This window comes from Eutrigla gurnardus (assembly GCF_963514095.1).
Source record: "Eutrigla gurnardus genome assembly, chromosome: 17".
NCBI lineage: Eukaryota > Metazoa > Chordata > Actinopteri > Perciformes > Triglidae > Eutrigla > Eutrigla gurnardus.
This window is the reverse complement of record NC_139928.1, coordinates 5329852-5350775: the sequence shown is the minus strand read 5'-3', so window position 1 is coordinate 5350775 and position 20924 is coordinate 5329852. Positions and strand designations below refer to the sequence as shown.

At 42.5% G+C, this 20924-nt stretch overlaps 1 protein-coding gene across 1 annotated transcript; it reads left to right on the top strand.

Moving 5' to 3' along the window:
• Window positions 1-773: 773 nt before the first annotated feature.
• Window positions 774-18992, top strand: LOC311028226 (D site-binding protein-like). Its single transcript, XM_084032626.1, has 4 exons — window positions 774-1731; window positions 5345-5604; window positions 5690-5909; window positions 18676-18992. The coding sequence occupies exons 1-4, from the start codon at window positions 1536-1538 to the stop codon at window positions 18975-18977; spliced, it is 978 nt and encodes a 325-aa protein (XP_083888752.1). The 5' UTR covers window positions 774-1535; the 3' UTR covers window positions 18978-18992.
• The last annotated feature ends 1932 nt before the right edge of the window (window positions 18993-20924 follow it).

The following is a 20924-nucleotide window of genomic DNA, read 5'->3' as shown; positions in this document are numbered from 1 at the left end:
ATATATATATATATATATATATATATATATATATATATCACGACAGCCGACGGTCAGAACAGCATAACTGCTGCATAACCAGATTGACCATTCAGGCCAATCATAACTCAAAACACAGCCAAATCATAACCTTGCCAGCAACCCGTGTCATACCCCTTCCATGCGCTGTTGAAAATGCATAATTAGCATTTAAAGCTTGATATCTGCATCAACAACCAAATACACTAACTCTCACGTCGATCAATGATGGTTACGTCAGGGTAAATAGTTCCTCCCTAATGCACATTTAATTCAACTCGTCGATCAAAAATGTATCAAATTAAATGACTATAACATGAGTGAGTGGATGCAATTTATTTGATATCATTTTCACAAACCCTGCCAATCGTTGACAAAAGCAGCCCCGATTTAATCTACCAGCCCAGTATGAATAGGCCTAGTAGAGAGAGCCCAATTAGGCGGGAACCAGCCCAATCAGTCTTTTGATGCTATATTAATGCCCTAAGTGCCCGTATGCGGCTCCTTTTCAAATTTGAGTTAAGAATCGTAATTTCACACTTGAGAAAGTCAAAGTTCCCAGCTTTCCCATGCACCCGTAAACGCACAACGCGATGCCTAGAGAAGGGGGCGCGGTCCCTGTATGCAAACGATCCACGCCCCCAATCGCCTTTCCCCCGTGAGCGGTGACGTCACACGAGCGGCCCGTGTTGGTTCCAGCTGACTGGCAGAGAGAGAGAGAGAGAGAGAAAGGGAGGGAGGGGGAGAGAGAGAGTGAGAGAGAGAGTGAGGAAAATAAGTGCCATCAGTCTCATCTATCTGACTCTCATACAACTGGATATTATTATTTTTGGGGGGGTTCTCTTTTTTTCCTTCATCCTATAGTTTTTCGCTCATATTTAATCACAAGTTATTTATTTATTTTTTCCATTTTTGGAGACTCTTCGCATCGCTCCGCTGTCTCTAATCCTCTTTCTCTACTGCACGGGACTACGAACATCCGCGTTTTGAATCAGCTTTTATTCTTATTTGGTTTTTATTTTCCCACCCCGGGACCTAAATCCTCCGATCCGTCGATGATCGATCACATCGGACCCGAGCGCGGGTTTGTGACCGTTTCCTCCACCGAGACTCGAAGGAGGACTTCTTCGGCTCTCCGGGATTCAGTCCGCCTCCCTGTGTGCGTTTGTTAGTGCAGAGCTGAGCTAGTTAAACAAGAGGTGACAGCAACTCGTGAAGGCTGAGAGGATGAATAACACTCCGTGAACATGGTGCCATTTTGGAAATAATCCCCCCTGCTCCATCTCCTTTTATTTTTTGAACAGTTTTGTTTCCCCCCCATGGGACAGGAGTAAAGCGGGCTTTCAGGTGGGGAAACTGAGCGCCTCTTCTGTCAACCTTTCGACGGCGCGCCTGTCAATTAGCGCCACTAATTGGATTATTTTGATCTTGAATTTATAGTCTGCAGGTTGCTCTGCTCCACCTCCCCCCCCAACTCCCCCCCACCTCCCACCACCACCTACTCCGGCCTTGAAGTTATGTCAAGGCCTCTCACTCAGCTCTTACCGCCGGATCTCCCTGCCGGGGCCACCAGCCCCCAGTTAGGGGCCAGCAACCCGCCCGGAAGTGGCCCCCAAGGTGGACACCTGACCTCCATGACCAATCTGAAGTCTCTGCTCCAACTGCCAATCAAGGCCGACCAGAGAGTCACCAAGGACTGCTGCGAGATGAAAGGTGAGCGCGTGCACGTTTGTGTGTGCGCACGCAGCCAACAAGTCACTGCAGGAACATACATTCACTATTAATGTACTACAAATGCATGCACATGTCAATACATTTGCATGTACTGCAAGTACAAGGCATGACTGTTGGGAGTTGGTGTGATGCATCATGGTGACTTGTGCTGTAGGGAGATTAAGAATAATCCATATTAAGTGCAATACTATACAATACAGCAAGGCTATCATAATCCTTCACTATAAATGCACTTAAAAGAGATTTGAAGGCCCCTGTAGAAATATTATATGAATATTTTAGTGCTGTTTCATGAAATGGAGCTCATGACGGCAGAGAGATTCTTTGTTGCAGGCCTCTGATGTGAAATATATTTTGGTCAAAATGTCAGCTACTCCTTTGGGAAGTTATACTCATGTATACTTATTTCTTTGGTATTTTTTATAATAAAAATGCATAGAGAATCCAAATAATCATTCTAAATAATATGTATTAATGTAAGAGCCTCTCAGTAAGTCTGCAGGAATACCACAGGAATATTACAGTGATTAGTAGTGTGTGTGTGTGTGTGTGTGTGTGTGTGTGTGTGTGTGTGTGTGTGTGTGTGTGTGTGTGTGTGTGCGTGTGTGACTGAGTGGGTAGGTGTGATTGTAAAATACAGAGGCCCTACTTATCCAGCACTCACACACACACACATTCTCGCATGCACACTTCTTTTTTCACGTCAGCCTGCCTCCTTCTGGCTCGCAGGATTTTTTAATTTAAATGCTTTCTTTCTGCATTTGGTGGTGAAATGAAATGATCACGAGGAGGAGGAGGAGGAGGAGGAGGAGGAAGAGGCAGGAAGATGAGGGGTTAAAAAAAGAAATGCTGGACTGGATGTCATCAAAATGCAGCCCAAGCAGCAGCAGCAGCAGCAGCAAATAATTCTTGTTCTCCGCTTGGTTTAAATAAAGGTTTCTGAGTGGGATTGAATTGTTTCCCATCCACCAGCTGCCATGACAAATATTAACCAGGCTTCCTGCCCCCCCCCCCCCCCCCCCTCTCTCTCGGACGTCATAACTCCCAGTCAGCTGCTAGCACACACTCACTGGTTTTGCAGGACACCTGTATTAATTCCCTTGAGGATGATCTCTCTTCTAATGTTTAAGTCTAACCTCTTTGTGACCTTGTAAAAAATGTCCTCACAAGGGCAGCGGACTGTCAAGAGTCACACAGAGGGAGGAAAAACAAAGACTCCAGTCCAATTGCTATTTGGCGGCCCCTGGTGGCCAATCGGTGTAACTTCAGCTCCTTTCTGTTCTTTGCATGAGGAGGAGGTGATGGTGAGCGTGGCTGACAGGCTCTCCATGGAGCCAGAAAGCAGCTCGGAGGCCCCGGCTTCAGCCTCATTGTCAGCTCCCGTAGAGTCCATACTCTCCTAACGATAGGCGATGCATTCAGGGGTGTTTTTAAAAAGAAAAGAGGGGGGAAAAGTTGTTGCCGTGTTTTTTGGTGCCGTCCCCTTTTCTGCCAGTCAACATTTTGCTCCTCCGGCCTCCTGGCTAGCTTTGTTCAACGCCTTCACAAACACCCACTCTATCTCGCTCATCTCTTCCTCCCTGTCTGTCATTCTCTCACACGTCTTTGAGGGCTTTTCGTTTTTTCGCTCTTGTTCTTCTTCATCAGATGTCTTCCTCGGTCCCTCTGCTGATTTACATTTTCTTTTTCTCATCCTCATCCTTTACAGTACATGCATGTATTTTTACTATCTCCCCTTATAGGGATCTCCTCATTTCTCTTGCAGTCGCTTCTATAATGTAATATTGTTTGTTCCGATACTTTAAACGGAGCTTGCAGCTATGTTTTTTATTTGTGCACGAGATCCGCTCGTTTGTGAACTTGAATCAATCGCGAACGTTAAAAAGACGAGGCACGATGGCACTTTCTCGTCTGGTTTAGCCACTTGTTAGAAAAGCATCAAAATTCACAAGGAGTTTTTTTCTGACACATTTTATATCGTAAAACAAAACAAAAACAAAAAAAATGTCTTGAGCTTGTGTGAACTCCAGAGCTTATTTAAGGCGTCTAACCGCAAAACCCAGTAACTTCGACTCAGTTTAAAATTCTTTTTGAGTTTGGTCTTGAACAGATGGTGATTTAAAGGAAACTGGCAGGCAGATGATGATGATGATGATGATGATGATGATGATGGAGGAGATGATGGCTCTCTTCCTCCCTCCATCCCTCCTGCTGTTTCCACTTTGTAATCTCTGGTGTCTTTATGTTCTTTAATCCCTTTAAATTTACATTTCCGGCCTTCCTAACGTTCTCGCTCTCCCTCTCTTTCTCTCTCTCTCCCTCAGTCTCTCTCTCTCTCTCTCTCTCTCTCTCTCGCTAGCTCAGTCCCTCTTTCTCATTAAGTCTCTCTCTTGCTCGTCATCCCAGCCCAGTTAAATATGCTCTTTTATTACTATTTTATCGGCTTTTATTATTCAGTGTGCCATTTATTCAATATGCACTTTCGGAGGCGTAATTCTGTAGAATAATATTATGAAAAGATCAGGGCTTCACTCCCGTCCTTGTTTCGCCTGCTTCTTGTTTGGTTTGGTTTACTTGCAGCATTTCTCTTCTTCTGGTGATGCTTTATTGATGTCTATATCTATCTTTCCATCAGACCCCCTCCCTCTGTGGCAGGTCGTGGGGGCGGGGTCGGTCAGGTCAACCTTATTTATAGTTGACTTTTAATGATCGCAACTAAGTGCTTTACAGAAAGCGAGTGACACAAACAGCGCTCAGCGTGCGGATTCAAGGCAAATGTATTATGTTGAGCGTTCCGTTTGCTCTCGACGCTCCTCAACTGAGTCCACAGGAGGAGGAGGAGGGTGGGGGGTGGCTGGAAAAAAGCACAGGACTTTCACCCAGGAGACTGCTGTTTGTGTCCCTTGTGAATCAAGTGATTTTGTTGCTCAATTTCATTGTCATTTTAAGTCGAAATAAAACTACTTGGTTATTTTTTTTACTAAAAATAACCAACTAGTTTTATTTTCCTAAACGTGTAAATGCAGTTATGAAACTATATCTACAGTTAGTATTAGCCACCATACGCTTACGGTCACACCGTACCGAGTAACCCCCGACTACATCGACATCATCAAATGTGTTTTCTGTTTTGATCATGCGCTGCCATTGTGTGTTTTACCTCTGGGCATCAAACCTGTGACCGTCTGGTTAACAGACTCATTCTTTTAGCACTAATACAGAGTGTGGGATTTCCAATTAAAATTTTGTGTCCACAATTGCATCCCATTTCAAGAAAAATATATGCATAGTGAGGGATTGAAATCAGCAGGAGGAATTTGTTTCACCAACAGATGGAGAAGTTAATCATATATATTATCAGGCTTTCACTGCCGGATAGTTTCACAGCACTAATGAACATTTTCTTTCTCCAAACTCAAACTTATTATTATACTTATATATATTATACCTATTTTTAGCCGCCTAGTTTCAGCTGTTATCGTCTCTTTTCCACCCTTCAGCAGAAGCACAGGGCCGAGGAAGAAGTGTTGTGTTATTTTTGGGTCCAGATGAAAATCCAGATGAAATGATCGAACACGCTTCTCCTCTCCAGACAAAGACAAGCCCTCAGAGTCCGACAGCGACTCGCAGGGAGTCAACGGTGGCGGCGCCGGAGGGGCCCCTGTGTCTGGAGCGTTGCGGCCCAACTCCCAGTCGGCGTTCCTGGGCCCTCTGCTGTGGGAGAGGACCCTCCCGTGTGACGGAGGCTTGTTCCAGCTGCAGTACATGGACCTGGAGGAGTTCCTGACGGAGAACGGGATGGGGATGCACAGCAACGGGCCCAGCTCCACCCACGCCCAGATCCCTTCGCAGGTGAGACACGGATTTGGACCGGTGATCGTCTCGCACGCCACATTTTTGGAAAGAAACTTTATTTAAAATGTCCTCTCCTCCACAGAGCTCCCAGTCAGCGGTGCCCAACCAGAGCTCCCAGTGCCCTCCCACTTCTCCTCCGCCCTGCTCCTCCTCCTCCTCCTCCTCCTCTTCCTCCTCCATGTCCTCTTCATCCTCTTCTTCCTCGCTGGTGGGACTGGAGACCGTTCAGCCGCCACCGCCGCCACCGCCACTGCCACCTCATCAGGAGCAAGGCATGATGGGAGGCCCCGAGTGTGTACATGGTGAGTGAATGAGTTTATTGTATTACGTTTTGACCCATTTAAGATGGGAATTTGATCAGACTTCAAGTTAATACATTATTGTTGTTATTATTTATTTATTTATTTATTTATTTAGTTACTCCAAAGAGGACCATTTTTGATTTCTTAAAATTGCCATAAAAATAAAACTAACTTTCTCATCAGAAATGAGAAAGCGTTTCTTCTTGTAGATCCTGAGAGGAAATTAAAAGAGCAATGTTCACGCGATGAGGCGCACCAGCTAATGCAGTCAGACATGTATGAAGCTGCACACGATGAGATCTGGCACTAATGAGGACACGGACTCATGATGATACATTACATTAACTAACCTTCAACAATAACCAGTGAAGGATTTGCCTTTTTATAACCCCGCGTGATAAATGGTGGAAACGTTGGTTCTCCAGCTCTCCTCCCTCAAACAGCTTGTTTTCATCCACTCTTCCATCATGTATCTCCCTCTCTCTCTGCTGCTGTTGATGTGAACCAGAGCTGCAGGAACATCACAGCAGCTTTTCTGTCCGTCTGCCTTTTATTTCACTTTTATTTTATTTTTATTTTTATTGCAACTTCGACAAGTTCCAATTATGACTAATTGGAACCACGAAGCCGTTCCTCATAATGCCGACGGCCATGTTTTTTAGTCCCATCCCAGAATCATCCCGGTGGTTTTCGGGGTGATTTACTGTTGACAGATTGCCACATGTCCCTGTGAATGTTCAGCGGTTGTGTCGACATTTAGAAGAAGGATGAGAGTGTGTTGAGATCGTTTGATCACATTTTACACATTTAAGAGAAGCGGAGCTGTGACTGTAATGAAAGTTAATCGCAGCCCGTTGTCACATGGGCAGAGTGGTCTTCGGCCTTAAGCATCATACTGTCACACTTCACGCGGCCACAGCGATGGCAGGAGTCAAGGAAGAAGTCAGGTTTTGTAGTGCAAAGGGCGAGGAACTCCGGCGGCGGTCAGGGGAGATGTGTGGGTCACACAAACACAGGAGACCGTTGTTCATGTCCCTTGTGCAACTAGTCATTTAAAATGACTATAATCATGAAAATGTTTGGCTAAAATAATTATGTTACAGGTTATGTTACGTTATTTCATCACATACATAAAGTAGCCTACGACATAAAGTCATTTTAACCGAGTTGTTTCCTGTGAAGTTTATTTTGAAAAGAAATGGAATGCACCTTAGGGGGGTTAACACATGCAGGGTGGGCGTCATAATATGAAGCATGGGGCCATAACTATGTTTTCATGCGTTTATAATCACACGACACGATGGTTTTGTTTTTGTTAGCTGAGAAGGAGCCCATATTGTCAGCCAATCAGCTCCGCTCTTCAAGATTTTGTCTGTCGTACTCATACCTGCTCTTTTCTTTTATCTACATTTTTATCCACTTGAAACACAGTTATGTAGTACAAAGAGTATTTTTTTCTTATGCAGCTGCAGCCGGAGGGGAAGAGACAAACAGAGGCAGAAAGAGATAAGCTCGTCCAGCAGGATCCCATTCTGAGAAATGTGGCTGGGACATTGTGAACTTTGTCGTTTTCATTCCAAGTCATAAACAATGAGAGAGGAGATGTTTCACTGTGAGAACAAGCTGTGAGAATAGCTTGTAGAAAAATAATAATTAGCAACAGTGAAGGAAAAAAAAAGGATTTGAAAATGAGACACGGACAGAAAACAGATGCATGAAAGGAAGCAGCAGAGAAGAGTGAATACCACTGGATACTGCTGCAAGGCTCTGAGTGTGTGTGTGTGTGTGTGCGCGCATGTGTGCCCTGAGTGCTTCTGTGAATATAAACCAGCAGTGTGTGTGTGTTTGCTTGCATGCCTTTTAGTGTGTTCTCGTGCGTGTGCAGTTCGCTGAACTTCCAACATGCATACGAGTGTCCTCTTTGTTTCGCCATTTGCATGCGACTGCTTTAATGTGAACATGCTCCGTGTGTGTGTGTGTGTGTGTGTGTGTCTATTCTGAATTATAAACACGTGACTGAGCTGAGCATGATGCATCCAGCCAGAAATCCCTCAGGTCGCTGTGGAGCTGTAAGTGTTACTACTGAGCTGCAGAGAGATTCAACCAGAGACAGAGATGGAAACTAGACTGGTGCTAATAATCTGATCCACGTGCAAATGTTTGATATGAATTCATCCTGGGCACATTTTAGTTGAATGTGGACATCAATACTAGACTAAATGTAGTACCAGTTCATAGATTATACAGCTGAGGTGGAGCTGGACACACATATTCCAAGAAATCATGTTGGTTTTCCTTTTTTTCTGCTTCTCCTTTACCTCACAGACCAGATAAACCTGGCAAACTCAGTATTTTAGTCATTCCTTGTCCCTCAAATATGAAAGCTTATCATTTTCAGTTTTATCTGATTTTAAATGAATATACTTATTTTTATATTGTTCGCTGTTGTTTTAGTTTCAACCTTTTTTTTGTCCTCTGACATCCTCAAATTATGCTTTAGAAAAGAATTTAATAATCAGAAAATGCACTTCAAATATGTAACATAGGCAAATACGTAAAATAGTAGGGTATTTAAACAATTATTAGTTAATTTAGTTAATTTATTAAGGAGAAAAACTTAAAGAATAAATAATGAGCTCAGACCTATTTGATGATTAGGAATACATTTAATGTTTCCAGAGCAGCAGAAATTCATCTGCATATTTATTCCAATCAGTAAATGAGAGGATTTGTCAGGTTGATGTTCAGCTCAATCATCTGTGATGCCATTTTGCTTAACCCTCGCCACTAATGATGCTCTTCAACAAGGACAAACGCCCACTGGCCTTTTGTCGCTATTTGTCTTTTTCCTTGCTAGAGCAGCCCCCCCCACCCCCGAAGAATGAGTCCTTAGTGCTTAGTGAGGAAGAGAAACATGAATCATCCAGTTCAAATCAAGCCGTTACCAGGCTGCAGCTCCGACACTTCCAGGTCAGGTCACTCAGTCAGAAACCTTCCTAATCGCACACCACATCTTTGAACCTCAGATTCCCGTGAGCCGGCTGCAGGACGCATGAACTCACTAAACTGTGATGTTGTTCTGGAAGCATCTGCCGCACAAATTTATCACAGCTATTACAAAGGCGGTCCTTGATGGCAGCTGCTTATTAAACTGCGTGAAAAAAGGAAGCAAGGGCACCTGGAGACAGAAATCTGCCACGTGAGGAGAAGGGTAGTGAAGGCAGAAGTGGCATCAATAAAAACCAACCAGCCAATAGTGGAAAATGGCTTTAACCTAAACAGGCAAATCAGCGTTTACACACAGAAGCCAAATGAGGAGCTTTTTCAACTGACGTTGACGTTTGACTTATTTATGAACTAGATCGCAGGCCTCATTTTTAAAACATATTGAGTTGGATTCAAAGTCGGGTCTTCAGAGGGAATCGGCTGGGTCTTCAGCTTCCGTTTATGTCTTTGCCCACAAGTTGTCTGATGGTTTTTACTGAAATATTTCAAGCTATTATTGCCATGAAACTAGCTAGCCGCTGTGATGAGTGAAATTCAACAACTTAATGCTTCATCCACACAGTCTTGTCACTTATCGCCAGATAAATGGTAACTTTGTACGGTTTGTCTCTGTTGGAGTAGCAGGCTGGTTTATTCACGTTAGCTAGCAGTCCGCCGGGTTGGCTCGCTAGTTCTGCCTTCTGTGTGAGCGGTGAGTGGTCACCTTAGTGACGGATGAGGAGGTTAGCGGGAGGCTAAGCTAATAGCTTAACTGATATTGTAGCTCAAATAAATGTATGAAATGTTGATCCTGGTCCCCAACAACAGGGCGATATAACATCTTCGATGTGTAACTTCGGCCCAACACGTTGTTTTGCATCCAGCTAACACCTTGACGTGGTAAACGTAGAAATACGAAGCACATAGAAAATGCATGCAGTCAAATGACTTCAGCCCACTGCAGTCGCTCTCTCTTGCAGACGAACCATCTGAGCTCTGGTTAGACCGTCCTTGGCTTTATAGGAAAAACATAAGCTATATGATTCCCCAGCTTTCAACCACAGAGACCAAATACCTGTGTCTAGACTGGAAGAATCCCAGCTAAACCCTGCAGGAACCATCAATCAGCCACATGACGTCCACATTAAGACTTCAGGTATTAAATAGAGGAATTCAGTAGAAATCTGGCCGTGCATTGTATCGGATTTGAAGCGAATCGCTGTCCCTTTAAAAGAGGAGAGTGCAGGATAATGCCATGCCGAGGCAGTCGGTGCTTTAACATGCAGGGCCGTGATTAATCCTGGCGAGGGAAGGGTTAAACAAGACACTGACTCTGCACTCTGTAACACTGCACAGAAAGAGGGGGGGGGGGGGGGGGGGGGGGAGAGCGAGTCAAGAGTGTTCGCTTTGCATGTTTTGAAATCTCTCCCCCTCTCTCTCACTCTCTCGCTCTCTCGCTCTCTCTCTCTTGCTGTTTCTCACACGCTCGGGCCATGTGCGGCCGCCACGTCACGTGCCGTTGCAGAAAGCATCAGAGCGAGACAGCAGCATGCAAGAGAAAGAGAGAGGGAGGGGCTGGGGAAGGAAAGGGAGAGTGGAGGGAGATAAAGAGAGAGAGAGAGAGAGAGACAGAGAGAGAGAGAGAGAGGGGGGGGTGGGGGTGGGGAACAGTGGAGATTACAGAGAGAAAAAACACAGAGGATGAAGCAAAAAATAAAGCATGGCAGAGTAAACATTGAGCTTGAAGAGAATTTTAATTGAATTTTAAAGCAGATCTTTGTGTAGCAGCATGTATACTATTGAGAAAAAGACAGAAAAGACATAATACTTCTAATTATTCTCTAATAACTGTACCAGTTCACATATTTGCCATAGCAGAATGTCTCAATATAAGTTCCCCCGAAAAGTGTTGAACTCAACTGAAACGTGAAAATAAATAGTTTGGCATCGCCTTCCTATATGATAATTGACAGTTGCCTTCTAAAATGCCTTTGACCTTTTGAGAACTAAACCATACAACCTTTTCTTTTTGATCTGCTAGCTGTGTGGTTAAAAGCAAAATAGCCCAGCGTGCACCTCACGGAAGGGACACGCAGTCACCGTCCTGCAACGATGTGCATTGTTGTGGAGTTTTGTTTTTCATGACATGAGCTTGCCAGATCCCAGCTCCTGTATTATGCATCAAGTGTGCGCTACGCGAGATGCTGATGCGTGCTTCGCTTTAAGGTCATGTCCACGCTGACAATTGCACTGCATGGGAAGCAGCAAACACAAGTTTGAAAAACAAAGCTGGACTTTGTAAAGGCGTTAGCAGAGCTTGTCCTGCAGAGCACTAGATGACATTGTAATGTGGACAACATTGTAAAAGCACTTGATAAATGGCTGTGCAGTGTTTTGACCTCTGATAAGCCTTCCAACTCATTGATCTGAAACCGGCCTTACTGGATTGCGTGTCATCATCTCATTGGTACCTGAGAGATAGGTGCGGTCCCTCAGTGCCCTTTTCAGTCTGAACACCTGCTGGTTAGCCAACTAAAACAACCTGGTTAGGGAGATCATCATGTTTAAAAGAAACCAACATGTCAACGTCAGAAGCTTTGTCCTCTCTAAGAGGTTTTGCAATGCTGTTGCGTCACCGTACTTAAGACTTTGACTCTTACCCAGTTATTATTCGCACAAGAGGCCGCTTGTCATGAACAACCCATGTTGTTTTTCTGGGGAGGACAAGCTTACAAGCACAGATCTTCTGTTTGAATGTATTTGTTTAAATTCAATTGAATTAAATCAAATTATTGTTTAGTTTTAATTACATTTTTATATTTTATTTTATTTATTGTATTTGTTTATTTAAATTCAATTCAATTGAATTAAACATTTTATTTTCATTTTAAGTAAAATATTAAGAAATTTGACAGAATTGTCAAGCCACAGGCTTTTACAACTGACCTCCCTCAACAAACAATTACACAAAATAAGCAGAAAACCATCAGTAGATAAAAGTCCAATAAAACAAATGAATACATGAACAACGGGGCTTAAGTGATTCTCTATTAAACTAAAGTATTTTTTCTAGCAGAAATGATTCGCTGTGTGCTAGTAGTACATTTGTGGAGAGCAGTGTTGGCGTGCAGACGGGTTCTTCATCTGCATCATGAATCAAAAACAAAAGTTCTGCAGTTCTGGGTAAACCTCGTGTCATGTGTCCAGCATCTCCTAATCTGGTCTGGCTATTGGCTGAGCGTCAGCAGTGATTTTACAACACGTGGTGACATAACTCCCAGCCAGCGTGTTGACATGAGGAACAGGACTCCTTGGGTGTGTCACCTGGACTCAGTTTGTTTCTGGTGTGTGTGTGTGTGTGTGTCCACTGACTTTCTGGCACACTCATGTGAAGGTGCACGTGCCTGGCTGGGTGTTTGTTTGTGTGTGCAGGGGCGAGTCCGAGCCTGCTGTCTGGGTGTGTGTCCACAGGCGGCCATGTGTGCTGCTCAGTGTCTGACAGCGAATCGTGAACTGAAATGAAAACCAGATGTTAAAGATAAAAGCTGAGATACAAAATAAAATAAAACATTTAAAATAAAAAGAATACAAAAAAAGAATATTGATAGGGATTATATTATTCATAAAAATACCAACAAAAATGATAAATAATAACAGTGATGATAATAGTGATAAGTAAGATAGTGATAAGATAGTAATAATACAAATAGTGTGTCCAGTGGCATGTGCATACAATAGGGTGTTTTTTTTTTTTTTTTTGCAAATATTATGCGTCAAAAAAGCATCATCATTTCTTTTCACAATAGTGTACAAAAGCAGGTTCATAAGACGGAAAAACTCCTTTCAACCTTGACAAAAGCGACATACCAGATCCACTTCTTTCATTCTTACCTTTCACAATGAAAGCCCTAAATGTACCCTGCATTACTGTTTACCAGAGGGAAAAAATAAAACTGCTTACAGTAGCTTATAGCTTTCTCAGGCAAATATTTCACATTTGTGTGTCGTTTATTTGTCAGTCCTTCAGTTTAACACCCGGAATCATAAATGATAAAATGAATCAATACCATAATCGACAGACCGATCAATAATGAAAATCATTGTTAGCTGCAGCCCTGATGGAGACCATTGTTTGTATGTGATTAAAGGAGCGTATAGCTGCTATTGTGAAGGAAGCACGTGACGGGTTGGAGATAGAGAGGAAGAGGCCAAACATGGCGACGGCGCTGTGTTTACGTTCCAGGGAGGGGAGCCCCGCTTATGTAACACACTTCCTATATCACGTCCCACGTGTGCATTGAATTTCAGGCGCATGTCTCTGTGTTTGGCACTAACAGCTGCCAGCAGTTCTCAAGACTTTCTATCTGCATGCCATCTACTGGACAGGATGTAGTACTAATACTGCTGCTACTACTGCTACTACCAGGAGTGTCAGTACTATGATTTCTGATACTAGTAGTGCTGCTGTGTGTACCGTGCATTCTGCTAAGACTACCAGTACTGTTATAGCAGCTTCTACTACTGATACTGCTGCTATTAGCACTACTGCTCTGTCAACCACTACCACTCATGCTCACTGTACTGTACAAGTAATTTTATTACTGTTGGTGCTACAACAGTACAAAGAGAGAGCAGCTGTATAAGTATTCACTCTAGTTGTAGTACTTTTGTACTGTAAATGCTACTGCTAACAATGCTGTTAGTGCTAAAGCTAAGTCTGCCTAATGTTACTGCTAGTATTGCTATTAGCTAGCTAGCTAGCAGTAGTAGTAATACTTTCAGGAGATGTACTAATAGCAGTAGCAAGCATGTTGGGATTAGCTAGCTAGCTGGCTAGCTAGTCCCAACATGCTTTAATGCTACAGCGGGTAAACAAAATGTGCTTCCCTACGGTAAAACAGGTGAAGAGTTACGTTGTTTTAGTTGGGCTTTCTATGCTTCACCATGTCGTTACTCCGCTGCTTGTTTTAGTCGTGAGTCATGACTACAAAGCCTCACCTCAGCAAATCTACTTAGTTTGTTCGGACGTTAGCCCGCCACAACCCTCGTACAACAATCGTTCTCACAAAAAATTATAAAAATGATCTTTTACTTTTCTCTCACCAATTCACATGAATTAAAAACAAAGCATAATTCCCTCAAACAGGCTTCAGTATGGACTCCACTCTGAATGCGACACACATAAAAACCCTGGAAAAGTGTAAGTCTCAATTACAGTAATCACAATAGAAGTTAATTGTTACCTCCATCCTTGTGTAATTAGCATAAGTAGCATTGTCCCAGTAATTGCATTGATTCCCTTCATTACAACCTACTGGAACAGGAAAGGGGCTTAAACAGATTTAAAGGGGATGCTCTGTCCTGCTTCATGATGATGATGATGATGATGATGATGATGATGATGATGATTAGGACGATGTTGCATTCAGCTGCTTGTTTCCTGTGTGCTGTAGGAGTATCAAGTGGAAGTATAGTTAGATGAAGGGAGCGATTAGTCAAGAGGAAGGGTTGCTCACCTGACTCTCAATCCTCAACTTGTCTATTTTCTGCCTCTGTGGGCGTCTCTGCCCACGACAACCGATTTCTCCCAGCATGCTTTGTGAACACTGGAGCAAAGTGGTGGCTCAAGAGAGAAACTGTTTGATTTGAATATTTTTCTTCTCCGTTGGACCTTGAGGAGACTTGTTAGAGGAAAAAAAGTTCTTAACGTTCTGAAGTTACAATACATCGACCCAATTCGCCAGTGTGGCTCCATCCGAGGATCAGTGCTTCACAAACTGAGGCGAACTTCTGTGATGGAGGTTTTAGATGATGCAGCAGCCGTATTTTAAAATGAAGAATTTCAACCAGGATTGCCTGGCTTGACAAGAATATGAATAAGAAATGAAGGCTCTAATTCTGAACCGTGGAGTCCTTGAGTTTCAGACATTCAAAGACCTTGAAAGTAAATGCGGGAAACTTTAGTGTTGCAGTTTTGGTAGAAACACTGACTTTCATATGATGTTTTTTTTGGCACGAAAACGGTTCATTTTAAATTAAATATAATTGAGTGTTAGTTGCTTTTTAACATTCCCAAATACTATTATATACGAGGCTTTCAGTGAACCTCACAGATTGTAGGGAGAAAATGAGATTGACAGGCAGAGCGACAGGCGGACAGAGAAAAACACATAATCTCAGCTAAATTAATGAAAGCAGAGAGAGAGACTCTGAGAGTCAGCGGCTGCTTCGCCCAAATGGCTTCTGCTCACAGACAGGAAATGAAGCCTGGCGAAGCCATCGCTTGGCCGGCTGTTTACCCGGCAGAAGCAGGAGCCGTGTTCTTGGATCGGTTTCAACTTTTTGCCCAAAATGGTTGTTATTAGGATGAGGCTTTGGGCAGACTTATCCAGGATCAGCCCCATCCAGCTGCCAGAGACTCAGATCATGCCAGCTGCGGTTCATGTGATGGAGTCGCTGCTTCACAGAAAAAACAGATGGACTGGAGGATGTATAGATGGATAAAGAGGAGGCTGTGTGGTACATTGCATTATGGGTTGCATCGAATAATTAATGATTTTTATGATTTTTTCAAGAAAAGTGTTCAATTACAATTATATAGAAGAGAGATGTTGTAAGGGGCTTTTTGGACACTAGTAGGTGGAAATAAACTGTCAACATTGACATATCACTTTCTATAGTTGATATATTGAAAGCATTCACAAACAGTTGCTTATTTACAACACATGGCAACATGATCATTCATTTGGAGTGGTTTCTGTGTCAGAGCCTGGATATTATACTTACATTCATCAGGCTTTTAGCTCTTTGTTTGGTCTCCACCATCTCCTGATGGAGACATCTGTCTCTTTAGTTGCTAAATGCTCTGCTGTGTTCTGGATCTCTAACTGTGTCCGCCTGCTGCAAAACAAAAAATAAGGAAAGCTGTGTCTGTAAAACCAAAACAATAAGATGAAATATGCTAAAATTCATATAAAGCACACTTTACTATATTATCATTCCTATCAGGCCTCCAATAATGCACCACAGGAGAATTTTTAAAATAAATACATTAACACAAATACACATTAACATGAATACAACCTATAATAGGCAAATGTAAATCTTCCTATGTATTCAATGTTATGATGAAATTGCGATGTAGAAAACCTAATATAGAATTAAAATATGTTCTATAAATATATGAATCTGTTACAATTAATATTTTAGCTTAGCATTGTATACATACATCATTACAATGTACTTTTATACATGGAACTATAGGCTGCACTACACATTATTATTGGCCCGGTTTAATAAGCAACACAATACCATAAGATATGTAATAGGGGGTCCCTCCCCTCCACTGTGTCACGATAGGCCTAGGGGTCCTTGGCCTGAAAAACACTGAAGACTTATTCAATGTTACCGTGAAACCTAGGGAACTAATAGTACCTGGAACACTGCCACTGTTTTCTGCTGTCCCCCCCCGTGGAACGTCAGCCTGCAGATGATTTGGTTGTGGCGTTGCGGTTGACACATAATAAAATGACTGACAGCTCAAAGCAGAAGTCAAGTAGTAAATCGGCATCGGCCGTGTTGCTCTGACTGACGTTTACAAAGCGGTTGCACAAAGTCTCTGACGGCTCAGGACAATTTTTTCTTCACAGTAGCAACAGAATGAAGACACGCAATGCTTAATCTCTAAAATCTGTTGTTAATGAGAGGACTTTTGGACGCTCTGCTGGTAAAAAAAAAACATTTACAACTTAAATTACGTATTCTAAACACATCTCTTTTCTGTTTAATTTTGAGTAAATCTCAAGTATCATAAATCTTTCCACTACTTTTTTCATTCGATATTGGTCACCAGCTCTGCAGTTATTTATAATCCGTGGCTCGGTGCCTGGAACTCTTACAAATGCTGCCACAATACAGTTCTGACTGGTGCTGGAGGTTTGCTGCACTAATACTTGTATTCCAGGGGAGGGAAAGTGTTTTTTTCCCAGGTATCAGATATGGAAAATAATTGTCTGATAAGCAGCTGTTGTTGAGACCGGACTGAAAATAGATTTGCTATTCTTGTGTTACATTCAGAAAAAGAAAAGCAGCCCTGAAGCAGAATAAAAAGCACCAAGAACAAGTTTACATCCGCTGCCAGACAATTCGCCACCGGCCTTCAGGAATAATGTCAACTGGCACCAAAAATCATGTTTAATTGATTTGATTTGATTTGGTTCCGTCACATTGATTTTCCACACATGTGAAATGTCAAGCCACTAAAGCCTACTGGAATCCTGCTGGGGGAAACCGCCACACCAACAAGCAGCCAACGTTGTCCGTTTTGTAGCAATATTAAATATAAAACAGTCACAAGATTTCCCATTTCAGATCAGATGATCTGTAATTCTGTTGCTGTGGTTCGGATTCAGTCATTCCGTTTCTGCATTCACATGATTTTTCCTCTCATGAATCGCCACAAAAGGGTTAAAACAAAAATCCTGATCTCTCCCGCTTGTAGTACCGTAAATCCAGCATGATGTGAACTCGCTGCCCTGCACGGTGTTTCTGGCTAGATACCGTCACCTGGTGGCGAATCGGTATCACTGCAACTGCTGTGGGGAAACAGAGTGAAGATGCTTTAAATTGTTCGTGGAGATTTAAGTGAGAATGTGGGGAGTTACGGCGTCCACTTGCTATTAAACTGTTGGGGTACAAACATACTCTCATTCCCCTCCTGCTCCACTTTGAATTAAATTTGAACATATTGTCCGCTGTCTAAAGGCTAATCCTCTTTAACAACTCATCTCAGTGGGCCTCATTCTTGGCTCGCTGCTCTCGGGAGAGACACATGCAGCACATGCTAACCCTCCTGCTTCAGGGTTTGACCTGTGTGGGATTTTGGACACCAAAAAAACAACAACAAATGAAGCTGCCTTGTTGTGGTATGAGGTAGATATGACGGAGCCAGGTACACGGTTTTATGACAGGGACCAAGTTATTTCCTGCATAGCTGTTCGCTGGACCTGCAGATGTAATCCGATCGTCAATCTCGCCAGATTATGTAGCAGTAGTAGTATTCTCATCATATGCTCAAATAGAGACTTGACTTTGGACAGTATAAAGATGTTCATACGTTTGTTTGCCGTTATAGGAAATATCAAAATCAGGTCCTTTTCAAGCCCTGAAATGAGGAGAAATACTACTTTCTCTATTTGTAATGTTAATAATAATAATAATAATAATAATAATAATAATAATAATAATAATAATAATAATAATAATAATAATGATGATTATGATCCTGCTGATTCTCTGTTCATTGCATCGGAATGGACCGTGTCTGTCCTTCTCTCAACAATGTCCTGGAATTTATGTGCCTTTTAATTGATACAAATTGCCAGTATTAAAAAAGTGTGCCATATAATATAATCAGAATAATTATAGTTTCAAGTCTCAAACACCCTTCAGATTACTACCAGTAGCTGAGCTTGACCTGTGACCTTCCACTGACCTTCTGCCTTTTTGACAATCAAGAGGAGCTTTGCAGTTGTGTCGTTAATTGCGTTATCCCCATCTGGCACGGCTGAGAAGATTTCTGAACACATGTCTCAAGGCTTACTTTTGCAGCTCCTGGTGCAAAAAAAAAACATGTTTGTGTTCGTCAGATCCACCCGTCACTCCTCCGCAGTCCAAATATGGTCACCTCCTTCACTGGCTGCAGTTTTGTTCACTGTCCACATATTGTTAGTGTGAAAGTTACTGAGTCATCCTCTGTCTGTCTCTTCCTTTTCCCTCCCAGGTGGACGGGGAGTTTCTCAGGACCAGTCACCCACTTCCACCTGCTCTCCGGGACCCTCTGGAGCTCCGGCGGCCGCCAACGGCAGCAACGATGTCATGGTGAACTTTGACCCCGACCCAGCGGACCTGGCGCTGTCCAGCGTGCCTGGCCAGGAGGCGTTTGACCCGCGGCGGCACCGCTTCTCCGACGAGGAGCTGAAACCTCAGCCGATGATCAAGAAGGCCCGCAAGATGCTGGTCCCCAATGAGCAGAAGGTACTGCGTCTCCCACAATTCCTTGATGTCCTACAACTTTCTGACTAGTTACACTGTGGTAATGTTTGTTGGTCGTTTGATCGACTTATTAATACCATATGTGGATATCATTAAGATCCTGATATACTAATAACATGAACAATGATGGCCAATAGTAGATGTACAGTATGGCCTTTTAGTCATCACCCTCATATTTATGATTAAGGAAAACCTGCTTCTTGTTTTCAAACTTATTTTTACTTGTGATTTTTATCTCAAAGCAGCAGAAACATCATATTTTATTAATATGAATACATTTTTGTCTGTAATTTGAGTCGTCGAAATGTTATTTTATTACAATAAGAAAAAGAAAAATCTGACACAGAGGCAATTATTATTCACTTTTCATGATTCCAGCTTAGGGATCGGCCTTATTCTTTTTTGTTTCAAGATACACCTGCTATTTTCCAGAAAAACTTTTTGAAATGAACAATGACAAATAGAAAATGAAATGGAGATAAAACAAAAAGTAGGTAAAATGTCATTCACTTCACACAGAAAAGACTCACAGATGAAACGAGGTCAGGTTTTCCTTCAGTATGCGGTTCAGGCAGAAGCCCCAGCAGCCATGTCTGAACTCTTTGACAGCTCCTGTATTGATGCAGGAAAAAAAACACACTGAAAGCACATGATGCCCACTAGTATTTACGGCTCCCTGACGAGAGTCCTAAAATATTTCGTCCTCAGCTCGTTGCACAATAAGGGCAGCTCTGATCGATGGCTCACGCTTTCATAGTTCGGTGCAGAGCAGCTGCAGCTCCCGAGGCCTTTTTAATTTATGGAGAGATGAAGGCGCTCACCTCATGCTCCGTCTTATGAGGATTTATAAATCATTTGTATGCAGGTTGTTTGGAAAAGTTATAGATGAGGCTGGGATTACTCTGCATCTCCGCCATGAATTACATTTTAGATTCAGCTCTTGTTTAATACTAAACCGACTGAAGAGTCAGAAAATATGGCTGCAATCAAAAGAGGAAAGATATCCCAGGATCACAGCATTAAGGATTTTATTATTTTATAAACTAGTTAAAAATAGTGAATCTCAAACTGATAATCGCAGAACATTTTTGTATGAAATGTTACGATAGGATAGTGTTGAATGATGGGCTGATGTAAAGTATGCTGCGTAAACAGATCCTGTACACGGCTCTCTGAGGAAACACTCTGAACGCTTTGGACCTGCAGTGATTCCACTGGCATCAATCTTTTAGATAGTGATCTCTGCTTTCAATTTGGACTCCTGTTTTGCTCTCTTAAATCTGAAGGTTTAACACAACAATCATCTCCTCATGAGACCTTCGTCGACCATCAAATTTCTTTCATGCCCCAAAAAGCAAGGATTTCATGAAGCTGCCGGGTATTTATTCCTTCAGCTGAGCAGCTTGGCGCGGCGTTCAGAAAGAACTCTCTCTCATACAGATTTCTTAATGCAATCCATTCGTTAGCTTTATTATTTTCCCTTTCTCACCTTGGATTATTGAACATGATCAAACACCTTTAAACTGATGGGATGTGTACATGTCTCTTAATGTGTCTGCGTGTCTCTTGGGTAATGGTAAACATTGTTGTGAAAGCCAACATGTATTTCAAGCAACAACACACCAGGGGGCGTACCAATGAGGCGGCAACCTCCGGGTCCTAAAAGTGAAGCCAATGCCCCTTACTCTCCGCTGGCCATCAGGGGGCGACTCCTTTGGTTGCAAAATAGAAGTCAGATTGCATTCCCTACTTCTCAGTTAACATTGTAAACACTGGATTGGGCTATTTGGTGCATTTTACTTCACTTTTGAGAGCTGATGATATTTAAGTAAGTAGCTATTTATAGCTACTTACTTAAATGATATGTTGTGGTTTCTTTGTTTCCTTCTTTTGACAAATGTACTTATTGTAAGTCGCTTTGGACAAAAGCGTCTGCTAAATGACCTAAATGTAAATGTAAATGTATTTAAGTGTACG

What these genes read in the sequence shown, in the direction of transcription:
- LOC311028226 (XM_084032626.1), top strand. Translation starts at nt 1,536, where the DNA reads ATGTCAAGGCCTCTCACTCAGCTCTTACCGCCGGATCTCCCTGCCGGG. An exon ending in GGACTGCTGCGAGATGAAAG is followed by an intron (nt 1,732 to 5,344) that starts GTGAGCGCGTGC and finishes TCTCCTCTCCAG; the next exon opens with ACAAAGACAAGCCCTCAGAG. An exon ending in AGGCCCCGAGTGTGTACATG is followed by an intron (nt 5,910 to 18,675) that starts GTGAGTGAATGA and finishes TTTCCCTCCCAG; the next exon opens with GTGGACGGGGAGTTTCTCAG.